At 37.6% G+C, this 14482-nt stretch overlaps 1 protein-coding gene across 1 annotated transcript; it reads right to left on the minus strand.

Moving 5' to 3' along the window:
- Window positions 1-3413: 3413 nt before the first annotated feature.
- Window positions 3414-6816, minus strand: cart1 (cocaine- and amphetamine-regulated transcript 1). Its single transcript, XM_055217521.2, has 3 exons — window positions 5963-6816; window positions 5793-5876; window positions 3414-4189 (listed from the first exon to the last, which is right to left on the minus strand). Exons 1-3 carry the CDS (start codon window positions 6089-6091, stop codon window positions 4082-4084), a joined length of 321 nt encoding a protein of 106 aa, XP_055073496.1. The 5' UTR covers window positions 6092-6816; the 3' UTR covers window positions 3414-4081.
- Window positions 6817-14482: the final 7666 nt, after the last annotated feature.

Raw genomic sequence — 14482 nt, forward strand, 5'->3', positions numbered from 1 at the left:
ACAACTGACAGACTGAAACGGTTGGACTTAAAAATGTACATTTGTGTTATGTATTAGCACAGGGCCAGATTAACACAGATATCTGTGAGGTATCTGAACGTGTTGTCTAATTTTGATCAGTCTTTTGTATTATTTCATTTTATATAATTTTTTATGTTTTAATGTTGGGTTTAAATGTAGTGTGTTATGGAAATGTGTTTTTGGCAATGTTTTTGAAAACAGTGTTTAATAAATAGCTTTTATAAACTCTAGTGATGGTCATTAATTATTAATTAATCATTAGCTAATGGTTTGCAAATATATCATTATGTTGTGACTTTACTTGTTGAGGCACATCATTATTAACTCATTATTTAGTAATTGTATTAATTAACACACTACTAATGCTGTAATTAATAATGTATTAATGCATGTTAGTTTACCTGTATTATAAGGCTTTGGGTCATTGTGAGAGAGACTTGTACTGTACCTGTGTGGTGCTGCTGGCTGGCATCGGCCTCCTCTTGCTCTCTCCGGGTGCCTTGTGAATCCCGCTGCCCTTTTTGTTCTGCTCTGCCACAGAGGACTTTTAAGTTGTCATTTACCAGCCATCTGGATATTTTTCTGTTCATCTGTGTCTTTGTTGGTGCCGTTATTTTTGCCTGTGGTCAGCTTTATTAAACTGTGACATTTTTCTGCTATCCCTGCATTTGAGTCCTTCATTCCCATAACACATTCACAAAACAAACGTTCATATCCTTATCTGATCCAGAAATGTTAAACCGAAAGCAAACAGCGCGAGTCCGTCCAAGCTTATATACTCCCCAGCGCGTCTGCTCGTAAACCGAAACACGTCCGTGAAATAAACATATCCAAACGCGCGCAAAGTTCCTCAACAAACGTCCATATCCTTATCTGATGCAGAAATGTAATAAAGCAAGCACACAGCGAGAAAACAGGCAGTAGTCTGTCCAAGCTTCTCTACGCAGCAGAGGCCGATGGTTGCGGTGTCTTCCACGGGCTCCTCTACCCAGCCGAAGCCCAGGCTCCGGGCTACTCCTCGGGCTTCTGTTCCTACATCTGCCTCAGCTCTTTGCTGTTTTGTGGCTCATAAAGGTGCAATGTACAGCGGATTAGAGCATCACGCTTGCGAAATCACCCTCTTCCATGTAATATTGATTAACTTCCACTGTTATTGTAACATGAATTCTGGCTCGCTCCACAACTTCTGTTTAGCTTAGCTTAGCATAAAGATGGCGGCTGATCGTTTTTTCCGTCTGTGTTCGTATATTTTCGTAAGTCCCACCCACTGATCTGCAATTGGTCTGAAGCGTGAGTGGGTCCCACCCATAGCCCCCACCTTGGAAACATGAGGAATGAGTGTCTGTAGTCTTTCACACTGAACAGAGATACAGGATTTCCTTCTTTCAATGACGCAAAATGATGATTTTTACATCATTGAAAGAAGGAAGTGCCTCACTGAAATCAGTATTTCTCCCGTCTCAGGAGAAACTCAGGGAATGATGCATGACCATTCAAAAACATGACTGGGGTTCTAATGGTACAAAGCTTAATGCAAATGGGTGAAGTTTCCCTTTAACTAATTCTAGGCATAAGATACATACATATACAATTATATACAGATAGCATATTGTAATGAGATGAGTGGCATGGTAATATGCTTATCCTTTACACGTTTCTCATCTTCTATCCAGTTTTCCTTAATCGGGCACTGATGTCTAAAACCTTTCTTCTCATCTATACTTTTTTGGTGTTAATGTTGACTTGAATTATCCTGTTCTCTTTATCTCTCATCTCTGCCATGTCTATTTAAACATGTGTGCAGGCACATTTTCTCGCAGTTCTGAGTTATGTGTTGACTTTACGCTGGGCTGCGTAGACATATCGGTAGACTTAACTGAGCGCATGGTGACATTAAACACCTGATGCGTCATGCAAATGAGTGGTTAAAACCCGATCGCACATTCCATATTTTTGTCACCGGTTCCCGCATATGAGCAAGTACTTGTAAAAAAATTTTGGTCGCAGTCTGGAGCCCTTGGTGCCCCCCTTTGCCTGGTGCCACAGGGCACTCGCCCAATCCCGTCTATGGATAATCCGGCCCTGCCTTTACATGCCAGTTTGTTTACATTAACTCATGTTTTTTAAACAGAAAAAAACCCCAAAAAATGAAATATATAAAAAATTAAAACTAACATTTGATTATTATTATTATTATTATTAGACCATAAGATGGGTCAAAGATTGGTAGCAACATTGATTTTGATGCATTGTCATTTTTTGAACAGGGTCAGATTTTATACAAAACTCACACTTGTTATCCTAAGGCCAAAATGACACCTTCCCAAAAACTGCAAAAAAAATCATACATAAATATTTTTTCCACTTTGAACGAGACAATCTTTTAAAACTACATCTGCCTGAAACATTCATATGAAATATTAACCCTGGAGAACCCAAGAACCCTTCTCAAAGCATTAATTAACATTGGCCAAATTTGATCCGTGGATTCTCCAGGGTTAAATTTGTGAAAAACCCAATTTATATGCCAATATATTAACATAATTGAACCACAGTGTTTGGCTGATGTCGTGAAACCTTTTTTGGGACATCGTAGCCTGGAAAATGCATCCTGATTTCTCACTCCAGAGGCTGAGGGCTGATTCATTTATTATCTGTAAACACCGGCCAGAATGAGCAGCCCCACATAAGCTTGGAGTTTCTCTGTCTCTGCAACTGAGTTTCTCCCATGCAGGTTCGTCATGGCCACAATATGCTGCAGGATTTCATGCATCAGCATCAATGAAAAGCTTGAAGGCAGGGCACTGATTCGGGCAGTGGCATAGGGTGTAGGCCCCCGGCATAAAATCTCTGGCTGCTGGGACGTAGCGAAGCATCGCCGTGTTTGTTGGAGACCAGAAGATTTTTTCATTTTTGACATCCATCCTGCCGCCACTTCCATCTCCCCTCCGCTGTCCGCTCTCACCTTCTGACAAGTCTTCTGAAGATCCCTCTGATGAATTAGACTTCAGCTGATCTACTTCTACCTCCCCTGTGTCGACCTCAGAACCCTCTGAGGAAGACAATCCTTGCTCTTTAAGTGCATGATTATTTCTATAGCCTTATGTGTGCTGTAATAGCTTACCATTTTACTACTCCAGCTATATTGTTCATACTTATAGCAGTGTACCTGCATAAACAACATGAGCGAGAACCAAAATGAAAATTAATTTTGTTTCGGTTCTGGCCTCTCATTGTTTTTATTACTAAATTAGTTTACAACGCAGAATATGACCTTCAAAGAGAGAAGACTTTGGATATGTTGAATATGCCCCCCCTGCCCCACTCAACACCGACCCCACTCCGACATTACCCCCACCCCTTACCACTCAGACACACTTTTTTAAGCACACACTATTTTTCAGCATAAAGGTTTATCATTTCAGTAGCAGTGCAGCCTGCAGAAAACAGCAAAAGATGCGAAATGGTTAAAATTAGTGCCACCTGGTGGACAAGTATAAAAATCAAAACTTGAAAGCCAGTAGTTCAAAATGATATATTGACATAAAGGTATGCATTAGTTTATGTTAAGATAAATGGGGGGTCAAAAATGGTAGCTATGGTTTTCAATGGAGCATTTTTTTGTCCCTTTTTGTCGGTTTTTGCGTAGCTTAGCCATTTTAAGCTAATAAAAAAAAAACTGAAACCAAAATTAAAAAATGTATCAATATCCAATCATCACAGTCAAGGTGGTTTAAAAATCAAAATGGCACAAAATGTCCCAAGGATCTCTTGAGGTTTAATTAAAAGACACCAGAATACAGGACAGTGGCATCTATTTCAGCAAATTCTTTATACCCACCCACATGTTTTTTGCTTCTGACGTCTTATTAACTCACTGTCATGCATTGTGTGCAACACTTTTTGTCTCCATCGCAAGCTCGTATAAAATTGCAGAGACATTTACAAAAATGCATGCCTTTATTTTATATGTCTGATGATAAAATATTACAACAGTGAAGGGAAATAAAGAATAGCTTTACAATCATCTGCGTTAAAATGCTGAACTGTGACCCATTCTTTACAAACATTTGAGGATGGAGAAGCTGCAGGTGGTTCCGCCTGGACAGCTGCACAGCTTCCCATAGCGTGCGCCTTTCCGCACCGCACACTGCTCACCTGCATCGCACTAAAGACATCAGAGAACTTACATTTAATACTTTTTTTTTTTTCAAAAACCACAATCTATTCAAGTGTTTTTAATGGTTTTGTCGTTGTTGTTTTTTTTTTAAATAAAGCAATGAATAACATAATGGGCCCTATCATACACCTGGCTCAATACACCGCAAAGCGCAACGCAATTCTTATTGCTAGTTTTTAGCATGGCACAGTTATCATTTACAATTCCAGCACGTCTTTTAAATAGCAAATGCATTACGCAAAACGCGGTGTGTTCAGGTGCATTGTTGGCGATTTGCTATTTTGAGGCAACTAAAATAGACTATGCCATTGACCAACTAAAACCTGCACTAAAGTCAGTGACGCAATACCATTTTTGTTATTTAAGAAGTGTGTTAGTAATAAGCTCATATAAACAAAACAACAACACCCGTTTGCGTATTACACACATGAACAGCACACCAACATTTTTAAATATAAAAATTAAAGGATTAAAATTTTAACAATTATTATTGAGTCTCTTGGACATAAATGAGGACCGATTACAAGACGTCAGATGGCGTAAAGAACTGCGTCAGCTATAGCATGGTAAATAATTGAATGTTTTGATTTAAACAAATGGGAATAATGCATTCATTTTTAAATGTTTTTTAAAGGCTACCCCACAAATTTATTGTATTTGATGACTTTGTACCTGCAGATATGGTGAGATGAGAACCTTATTTAAGTAATGCTTTTCAAAAACACTCACGGCGCTGTCCGAGTGTTAAAACGTTTTGGCTCTCCACCCATTTGCAAATTCTTTATCTCCTGTTTGTTACTAATAAAGTATTTTTAGAGTACAAACCCCCGTGCACTTTAGACCATGCGCTTGGATTGTTAAAATAGGGCCCACAGTGGTAATACTTTGTTGTAAATATTTATATATATATTAAACTAAAAGTATTAAACTCACATTTTTTAATTTTTATTACAATAAGTGAAGTTTTTAGTTAAGCTTTAACATACAGGCCTAACCTAAAAAAGACCAGATCCTTTAACTGATTTGCTTCTTAATAAATCAACTACATCAAATAATTTACTTAAACATTAATCTTCATAATTTAAAATTAAGAAATCCTGGTAATTCCAGTGTATGAATCTAAGCCAGCAGGTGTGAGCCAGCAGACGTACAAAAGCAACAACACTTTATTTTAATAAAACTTAATTATATTAAGCTTATTAAAGCCTTTAAAATAATACTAATAAAACTTGACAATGTTGCAATTTCTTTATTAACATAATCATCCAAGGCGTGATAACATTGTGGGTGGGAAAACATCAGTATTACCCTATTAAAAATGTTTAAAAAATCTCAAAAAAAAATAAAAAATCCAAAAGGCCTGTTGACACCCTCATGCAACTGTCAATCCCTTACTCAGATGTTTAACTCTTCATTTCCAACATGTTCTAATTATTAAAGTTTAAGCATCTGAAACTGAGCATTTCTCTGGATCTGGTACATACATTTTTAAAGCAAATACATTTTCAAAATAAATGAAGGTAATATGAAGAGAAATAAACAATGGAATGTGTTATCATATTAAAGTGTTATATGGTTTAAATAAACTTACTGAGGGAACCCAACCAAACTTCTTTTCTGCAGTGGGAATATGTTTGTTTCTCAGTTTTTCAAGAACCTCCTGCAAAGCTTCAATCTATAAAAATATAATTTCCCTGTATTTATTTGTCTTTAATGTTGTCATTTTAAAATCACTGATAATCACATGTAAAGATGTCTTACCAGTTCTTTTTCCTCTTGAGCCTTCATGTCATCTTCAGGCGAGCGGATCTCCAAAACATCATCACAGCTAACTAGCAACATTAAGATGGAGCATGTAACAGATAGTAGAAAGATCCGATCTTTAACCATTGTGTTAAGAGCCAGGACGCTTTGAGACTTGAGACAAACGTGTATTGTGTTCAACTCTTTAACAGGACTACAGGAGGACCATCACGACCATTTATATTGTCTCTGTGCACTTACATAAATTAATTCAAAATGCATTAAATGATAAAATGGTTTAGACGACACAGGTTAAGTCCTTGCAACTCCTTTCAAGGCAATGTAAACAATCAGCTGTCTGTCCCCACAGTTGTTCCATCCACCATTTAACGTCACATAATGGTGAGTCACACATTTGACCCATGAACCTCAAACATCAAACCATTTGGGTACACGTAACCTCATCTTTGCCATTAATTACCAACCTCCTTTATTTCCGGAGACTATCATTTCATTACTGGAACATCTATGAAAAAGACAGATTAGGCAGGAAGAATCGATTGCACATCATTTTTCTGCACAGGTATATAGGTATTTTTTAGGGTTCTAAGTAAAATCTTTAGACAGCATCCCCCAATGTTAATGTTACAATAATGGAAAAATCTAACCATGGATGAATATCTGTCAGTAACAAATTACCAATTAGATCTCTAGCAGTGGTTGTAGCAGAAAATCTTCTCTAGTGGCAACTTCTTTATACCACTAAAGAATAAAAATCATGCTACTGCTTTTCCGTACAATAGGTCTTATTCATGAAGCAGAACAAATTTTTGTGTAAATTTTTTGTAAAGTTGTCTGCCGTAAATGTGAAGATTCATGAAAATGTTGATATGAAAGAAACGGACACCTCCCAGCTAGCCAAAATAAGTGACTGTTACGTAATGTCAATTACGTCAATTATCTAGTAATGTTATGGTGACCAGAAAAGAGAAATTCCTGGATTTGTCGTCTCAACGTTACTAAGTAACATAATCTTCCTGTTGTGGTCACGTTGTTGGAAATCAGTTAGCAATTTAAATATTTTTAAAGGGGACATATGAAAATCTGAATTGATTAAGTGCTATAATTGGGTTCCTAGTGCTTCTATCAACCTACATATGTGAAAAAGAACAACCCAGTAACATAGGCTATGTTTACATTAATGCGTTTACCTTTTAAAACGCATGACTTTTGCCACGTTTACGCATTTCTTTTACACTACGCCACCGTTTTCAACCCTTATAAACGGAGTCGTTCATAAACACTGAAGACCCTGTTTTAGTTTGAGAACTCCGGGGTAGCGCTGCAGTGTAAATGAACGTAGACAGAGTCTTATGTAAAGGAACAGCTGATGTTAACGTGACAGTGCATCATTTTCAAAGTAAAAATTATTTTTATTCAGGTAAATGGAGATTTGCAATGGAGGTTTTTGCCAAAAATAGTAAACATCTACCAACCAGCTATTATAAATGCTATATCAGATTGTTTTAACATGTATCCTTATAGATAATGTCTGTTTTATGTTTGAGTTTTGTTGGGTTTGAATATTGTTGTAATGTGTTTATGTTTTGTTTAAATTTAGTTAGCTTATTACGAAAGATAGACTGTAATTTTAAACGCCATAGGGCGTTGTAAAGGCCAATATAAGGGGAGAATTGTAATGGGTCAGACATTATTTTCGAGTTTAATTTAAGTTTTGTTTGCTACTTTAAAATGAATTTCTTTTCATATTCTCATAGTCTCTTAATTTTAATCAATGTTTATTAATTTTTAATACTTTAGCCGTCCACGCTTTTTTGTCAAAAAACGCGTGTGAGGGAACACACACGGACTGAACAGTAACAGGTAAGGGAAGTTATTTGGTGTTTTTTCTGAAGAAAACAGTCAGTTTGTACGAAAATTTTCAAATGGACTATAAGATCCTAAACATTAACTGCGAACAATGAACTATTATAAATATAACAGCATGAAATGGCTGAAGAGGAACTACCTACATTAAAGCAATAATCATTTCTGTAGGCTAAAACTATACTTCACCTCTTATTATGTTTGATTGAAGTTTGCATTTGCTGAAATGTATTTTTGCTTCAAGTTCGCTACTGTTTACTGTTCACTTGAATGCTTCCTTTTTAAATCATAAAGACCTTTCTGTTTGGTTTATAACATTAACCTATTAATCATATTAATATTGTAGGGGGGAGCTAGAACAATATAAGACTTTCCCAAACACATTTTTATAAGTTCAAAAATAGTGTTTGTTGTAGTTGCCGGCAAATGATCCAGGTATGAATTTTTGTCAATATCGCACACCCCTAGGCTGCATAAATGCGCAAAGGTAAGCTATTAATAATTTATAATAATTTAGAGTAATAAGTTATTTTACACTTTTATGCGCATGCCCAGTTACACGATTGGTCATGTTTCATGCGTTTATGGTCGTGTATAGTGTGGATGAAGATTATTTTTTAAAATGGCAGTATAAACGAGGATCCTTTTCAATTTAAAATGCTCTAATGTAAACAGGGCCTTAGTTTTGGTAAACCATTCTCTGCAAGCATGTGAAAAAATAGGTCAGGACTCAACATAAAGGACTGCCCAAAACCAGTTTGAGAGACACTTGTTACTTGCCCAATCGGGCCAGTGCTTCACCCTCAGTCACTTAAATATATTTTCTGCCTGTGGCCGTTTTCTTGACTAATTATTCTTATACAATGTTACCATCAAGACACATTTTAAGAGCTGCAAAGGTAAATTGCAATGCCATGAGGTTTGTCCTACCTTATTGGTTGTTGTAAGACACTATTGCGCAGTGGTGGCTGGTGACTTCTTTTTTCGAGGGCGCTCAATGCGAAGTTCGTCACAATAGGTATGTAGCACGTCATGTGTGTGGTTCGTAATTTCAAACTATGTGTTCTGCGCGTCGAGTGATCCTATGTTATCACGTGTCTTGTCTGCTGCAGATGCATCTAAAGGGTTTGTGATAAAATGCTCGCGTTTGCCAGATACTTGCATAATCTCATGCGTAATCTCGTAAACTCTCTTAAGAGAGTGTCTTGCATGTATTTTGTGAACGTGAGCATGCGATTTATCGTGCAGCCCTAGTGTGAATATTTTCTACCAGAAGACATGCCCTTTACGATTGGTACAATGGCACCGGAGGGCGGGTTTAATGTCAATTCTTGACAAAATTAAGAAAAAAAAAAACGTAGCTAGACCGCAAAACCAGGGGCACGTTCAATCTCACACCGGTGCACAACGTTTTGCTACGGATTCCGGGTTGAACGACATGTTTCCTGGAAACGGTGTGCAACGGAATGCAACAGGTTTTAGAAGCGTTTTCTCTTGTTTGGTGGGTGTGTCAGAAATGTCGGCCCAATCAGCGGCAAGATGTATAAAACCACGCGGTAGTAAAGAGACGGCTCGCCAAATGGGTTCAAGTTGGATTGTTGTCTTTCATTCTGGACGGCAAGGTCAGTGACTGACATTGAGGGTCTTTTACAGTATTAAACACACATTTATAACGATTTCATCAGGCTTCAGAAACATTTTAAAAAGAATACAAAGAATGGCCTCTCAGCTACCGTAGTTCTTCTTTATAATGAAAATTAATCTTTGGCAATTTACTCATTGTTTGACTCGGTTCAGACTCACGGTCACACTGCAAGATGCCATGTGACCTAATCAGTGACTAAATGAATGCAGGTGTCAGTCAGTGACTAAATTAATGCAGGTGTCAGTCAAAGCGACTGTGTGGTTGGTAAAGACAATCTTCTCGTCTGTTATTTTGAGCGGCTGTTAACAGGCTGATTTAACCAAAGGTGTGTAACGAATTCCATTTACAGTTTTGGGTAACTAGTACTTTTAAAGGATACATTTACTCAAGTACATTTCTAGTGAAAAAACTGTACTTTTACTTCATTCGGTGGTGTTATTATGATAAGCATACTTGTTTTTTTGAACAACTTGTCTTTCTCCAGTTATTCATTGTCAGATGTTTTAGCTGTGCATAGTGCAGCATTTCATTGAAGTTGTAGCCTAATAGATCAAGTATTTTATGTTTGCATTGACCTGGACCTATAAAGCACTAAATTAGGTTTTGACCACAAAAATAATATTTTTAAACAAAAACAGAATATGCTATAACTGTCCATAAATGTAAATGGCAATTTTATATTTCCATTGAGTATTAATTACTTTTGTACATTAAATTGATATATTTTAGTGAAACTTTTCTGTTAGACCTATTTACAATATTGTTAGGTTAAAAATACAAGACAATGCAGATTTAAGGTTCTATATTGCTGCAGTGGCCAGGCCTAGTGATAGTTTTGGTTTTATCCTTTAGTTTAGTTTATCCTATTTTATCCTACAGTAAGAAGGGATTTTGAATTTGAAAGTGAGATAAACGGGTCCAAAACGGACCCGGTCCTGATAGCACTGTCTTCACTGTGTACTGTGGCTTGAATTCAGAGTTTGGGGGTCGTCTCACAAACTGCCTGTGGCCCTTGGACCCAAAAAGAACAATTTTACTCTCATCAGTCCACAAAATGTTCCTCCATTTCTCTTTAGGCCAGTTGATGTGTTCTTTGGCAAATTGTAACCTCTTCTGCACATGCCTTTTTTTTAACAGAGGGACTTTGCGGGGGATTCTTGAAAATAGATTAGCTTCACACAGACGTCTTCTAACTGTCACAGTACTTACAGGTAACTCCAGACTGTCTTTGATCATCCTGGAGGTGATCATTGGCTGAGCCTTTGCCATTCTGGTTATTCTTCTATCCATTTTGATGGTTGTCTTCCGTTTTCTTCCACGTCTCTCTGGTTTTGCTCTCCATTTTAAGGCATTGGAGATCATTTTAGCTGAACAGCCTATCATTTTTTGCACCTCTTTATAGGTTTTTCCCTCTCCAATCAACTTTTTAATCAAAGTATGCTGTTCTTCTGAACAATGTCTTGAACGACCCATTTTCCTCAGCTTTCAAATGCATGTTCAACAAGTGTTGGCTTCATCCTTAAATAGAGGCCACCTGATTCACACCTGTTTCTTCACAAAATTGTGATTCTTCAAAAAAAAAGTGATTGAATGCCACACTGCTATTTTTTTGAACACACCCCTTTCAACTAATTCAACTAATTGCCCAATTGCACAGCCTTAAGAGCGTGCATATCATGAATGCTGGGTCTCATTTGTTTTCTGAGAATCTACTGAACCTACTGGTAACTTGTTTGCCACGTAGCAATAAAAAAATATACTAAAAACCTTGATTATTCTGGTTAGTCACATTGTACTGCTATTATTTTGAACAATACTGTACCAAAATTTCTTCTTTAGTACTTATCATAATCTTAAAAACATAGGTGTCCTTATCTGTGTTATTTTTAGATGTCATGAATATCAACAGAAATGCATTTAACATACTATCTCGCATTTCAAAAATGTATACCAGTTGAAGTAAACTTGTACTAATCTTTCATACAAAGGTGGGTTCAAATTTATTACAAGTGGTACCTAAATACATGTTTAAATTACATTTTAGCATATTTCATATGAATGTACTAAAGCAGGGGTCTTCAACGTTTTTTGGGTCGGGGACCCCTTAGATGAGAGAGGCATGGAGCAGGGACCCTCTGATACTAAATGTGTAAAACTGATATTTAAGTAATCAGTAAGGTACGAGAGGCTGCCTTTTTGTATTAGGCACAAAGCAAAGTGGAGTAAAGTACAACTATTGATCAGAATCAAGGACTGGAACTGTTTTATAAATAGAAACAAACCATATCGTCACACAGCCATATATTAAGACAGTACATTGGCACTATTATGCTGTTGTTGTACATGCATAATTTTTTTGATAAGGTAGATTTAGTTTTTATATGAATATATTAATAATAATAATATTATGAATATAATAATAATAATATGAATATAATATTATTTTAAGGTATTTGCAGTGTAATAGATTTTCATTTTACTGTGAATTTACCTGAACCTGGGCTTTCAGTTTATAAAGATGACTGATCATGGTGAATGGCACAAAGACTCTCTAGTCTGGTGGGAATAGGGGTTGTGCTACTTTATAATTAAGAGGTTTGTTGCCTTTCTCGTGTATCGTCATTGTCACGAATTTGAGTAACGCAGGTTTATTTTCTGCATAGCTTCATATATCAGACTCAGGAGAAAACATGCATTAACTCCGCGCGCATCTTTGGGGCAACTTTTTGAAAGGCGGATTTCAACCTGACTATAAATCTTGCACAAAGCACCATGACGGAGCGCGTTTCATACATTTTTAAATGCGGGCGATAGTTTTGTCAAAGTTTATAATGCAGACGCGGTGTGGTGTCATTTGCCTGTTGAGTTAGCGCTTTAAATCGGAACCGCGTGAAACAGCCGTCCAAGTTCAGAAATATAACTTAGATGAGAGACAATGTCGCACTGATTCTAAAATAACTTTCTGAAAGAAAGACACACATGTCTATTAGATTTACCTGTTTTATGATGCCTTTTCTGTCGCTACTGCTGCTTCCTGAGTGTACATTTACACTGTCAGAAATAGGGGTACAGTAGGGGTCCATTTCTGTCCCCCAAGGTACAATCTACACAAAAGTACAACAAAATCATATTAGCGTAGGGGCCGTTCACATGTGTCACACAGTGATGTGGTTTAATCAGCTTAGTTTCAGACAGACTAACTATTGCGGCATAATTATATTATCCAAAGTTGAGGATTTTGCAAATTGGGGGCCCACTGCGACGGTATATATGGTAACTAAGGGTCACCTTCCGATTTTTAAGAGAAAATGAAACCTGTCGACCCTTTTGACTAAGGCCTGTAACCCCACTGTCGTTGTTAATGCAGGTTCAGTGGCAAACGGGTCTATATTACATACTATTTACAAGATCACGAGAAAACGCCAACATCGCAACCTGACCATACGTGTCAACCCGTTTGACTAAGGCTGGAGGCCCCACTGTCGTCGTTAATGCAGGTTCAGTGGCAAACGGGTCTGTATGGCATACTATTCACAAGACACCAGAAAGCGCCAAAATCACAATCCAACCATACGTGCCAACCCGTTTGACTAAGGCCAGAAGCCCCACTGTCGTCGTTAATGCAGGTTCAGTGGCAAACGGGTCTGTATGGCATACTATTTGCAATACAAAGAAAGCGCCAAAATCACAACCCAACCATACGTGCCAACCCGTTTGACTAAGGCTGGAGGCCCCACTGTCGTCGTTAATGCAGGTTCAGTGGCAAACGGGTTTGTATGGCATACTATTCACAAGACACACAAAGCGCCAAAATCACAACCCAACCATACGTGCCAACCCGTTTGACTAAGGCTGGAGGCCCCACTGTCGTCATTAATGCAGGTTCAGTGGCAAACGGGTTTGTATGGCATACTATTCACAAGAGCACGAAAGTTCCAAAATCGCAATCCGACTATAGGTTAAGATAAGGTTTTTATTTATTTATTTGGTTGGTCTGTGTTATGACCGCGAGTGCTTTGTTCCGTACAGATAACTATTTCGAGTTAAGTACTTGTACTAGACAAATTATGCGAATGCTTTGTTTAAGAGAAAAGTTTTAAGTCTAGATTTAAAATTATCGACTGTGTCTGATTCTCGGACATCGGTTGGTAAATCATTCCAGAGCTTAGGGGCTAAGTAGGAAAATGACCTTCCACTTTTAGACACTTTTGATAGTCTAGGGATAATCAAGAGACCAGAATTTTGTGACCGTAGTGTGCGTGATGGATTGTATTCTGATAGTAATTATCTAAGATATCTGAGGGTGCTAGGCCATTTAAAGCTTTGTAGGTGATTAGTGATATTTTAAATTGTATGCGATATTTAACTGGTAGCCAGTGTAAAGATGCCAGAATTGGGCTTATGTGGTCATACTTTTTAGATCGAGTAAGTACCCTTGCGGAAGCGTTTTGAACTAGCTGAAGCTTGTTTACTTGATTTGCATGGCATCCCCCGAGTAGCGAGTTACAATAGTCTATTCTAGAGGTCATAAAAGCATGGATAAGCTTCTCTGCGTCAGATGTAGACAGTATATGGCGTATTTTCGAGATATTTCTAAGATGGAAGAATGCTGTGCGGCAGACGTTGGCGATATGACTATCGAAGGATAAGTTGCTGTCGAACATCACACCTAAGTTCCTAACCGTGGAAGATGGCACCACAGTGCAGCCATCTATGTGCAACTTGTAATCTGACATATTATGTTTGTAGCGATTCGGTTCAATAATAAGTATCTCTGTCTTATTGGAGTTCAGCTTAAGAAAGTTATGTGCCATCCAGTCACTAACATCGCTAAGGCAGTCTGTTAGCTTAGAAAACGTGTGTGTTTCGCTGGGATGTGAGGAGATGTAAAGCTGGGTATCATCCGCATAGCAGTGAAAACTTATGTTATGTTTCCTGATAATGTCTCCTAGAGGTAACATGTATAACGAGAACAGGATAGGACCTAAAACCGAACCCTGCGGTAC

The sequence above is a fragment of the Misgurnus anguillicaudatus genome, chromosome 23 (genome assembly GCF_027580225.2).
Source record: "Misgurnus anguillicaudatus chromosome 23, ASM2758022v2, whole genome shotgun sequence".
Taxonomy (NCBI): Eukaryota; Metazoa; Chordata; class Actinopteri; order Cypriniformes; family Cobitidae; genus Misgurnus; species Misgurnus anguillicaudatus.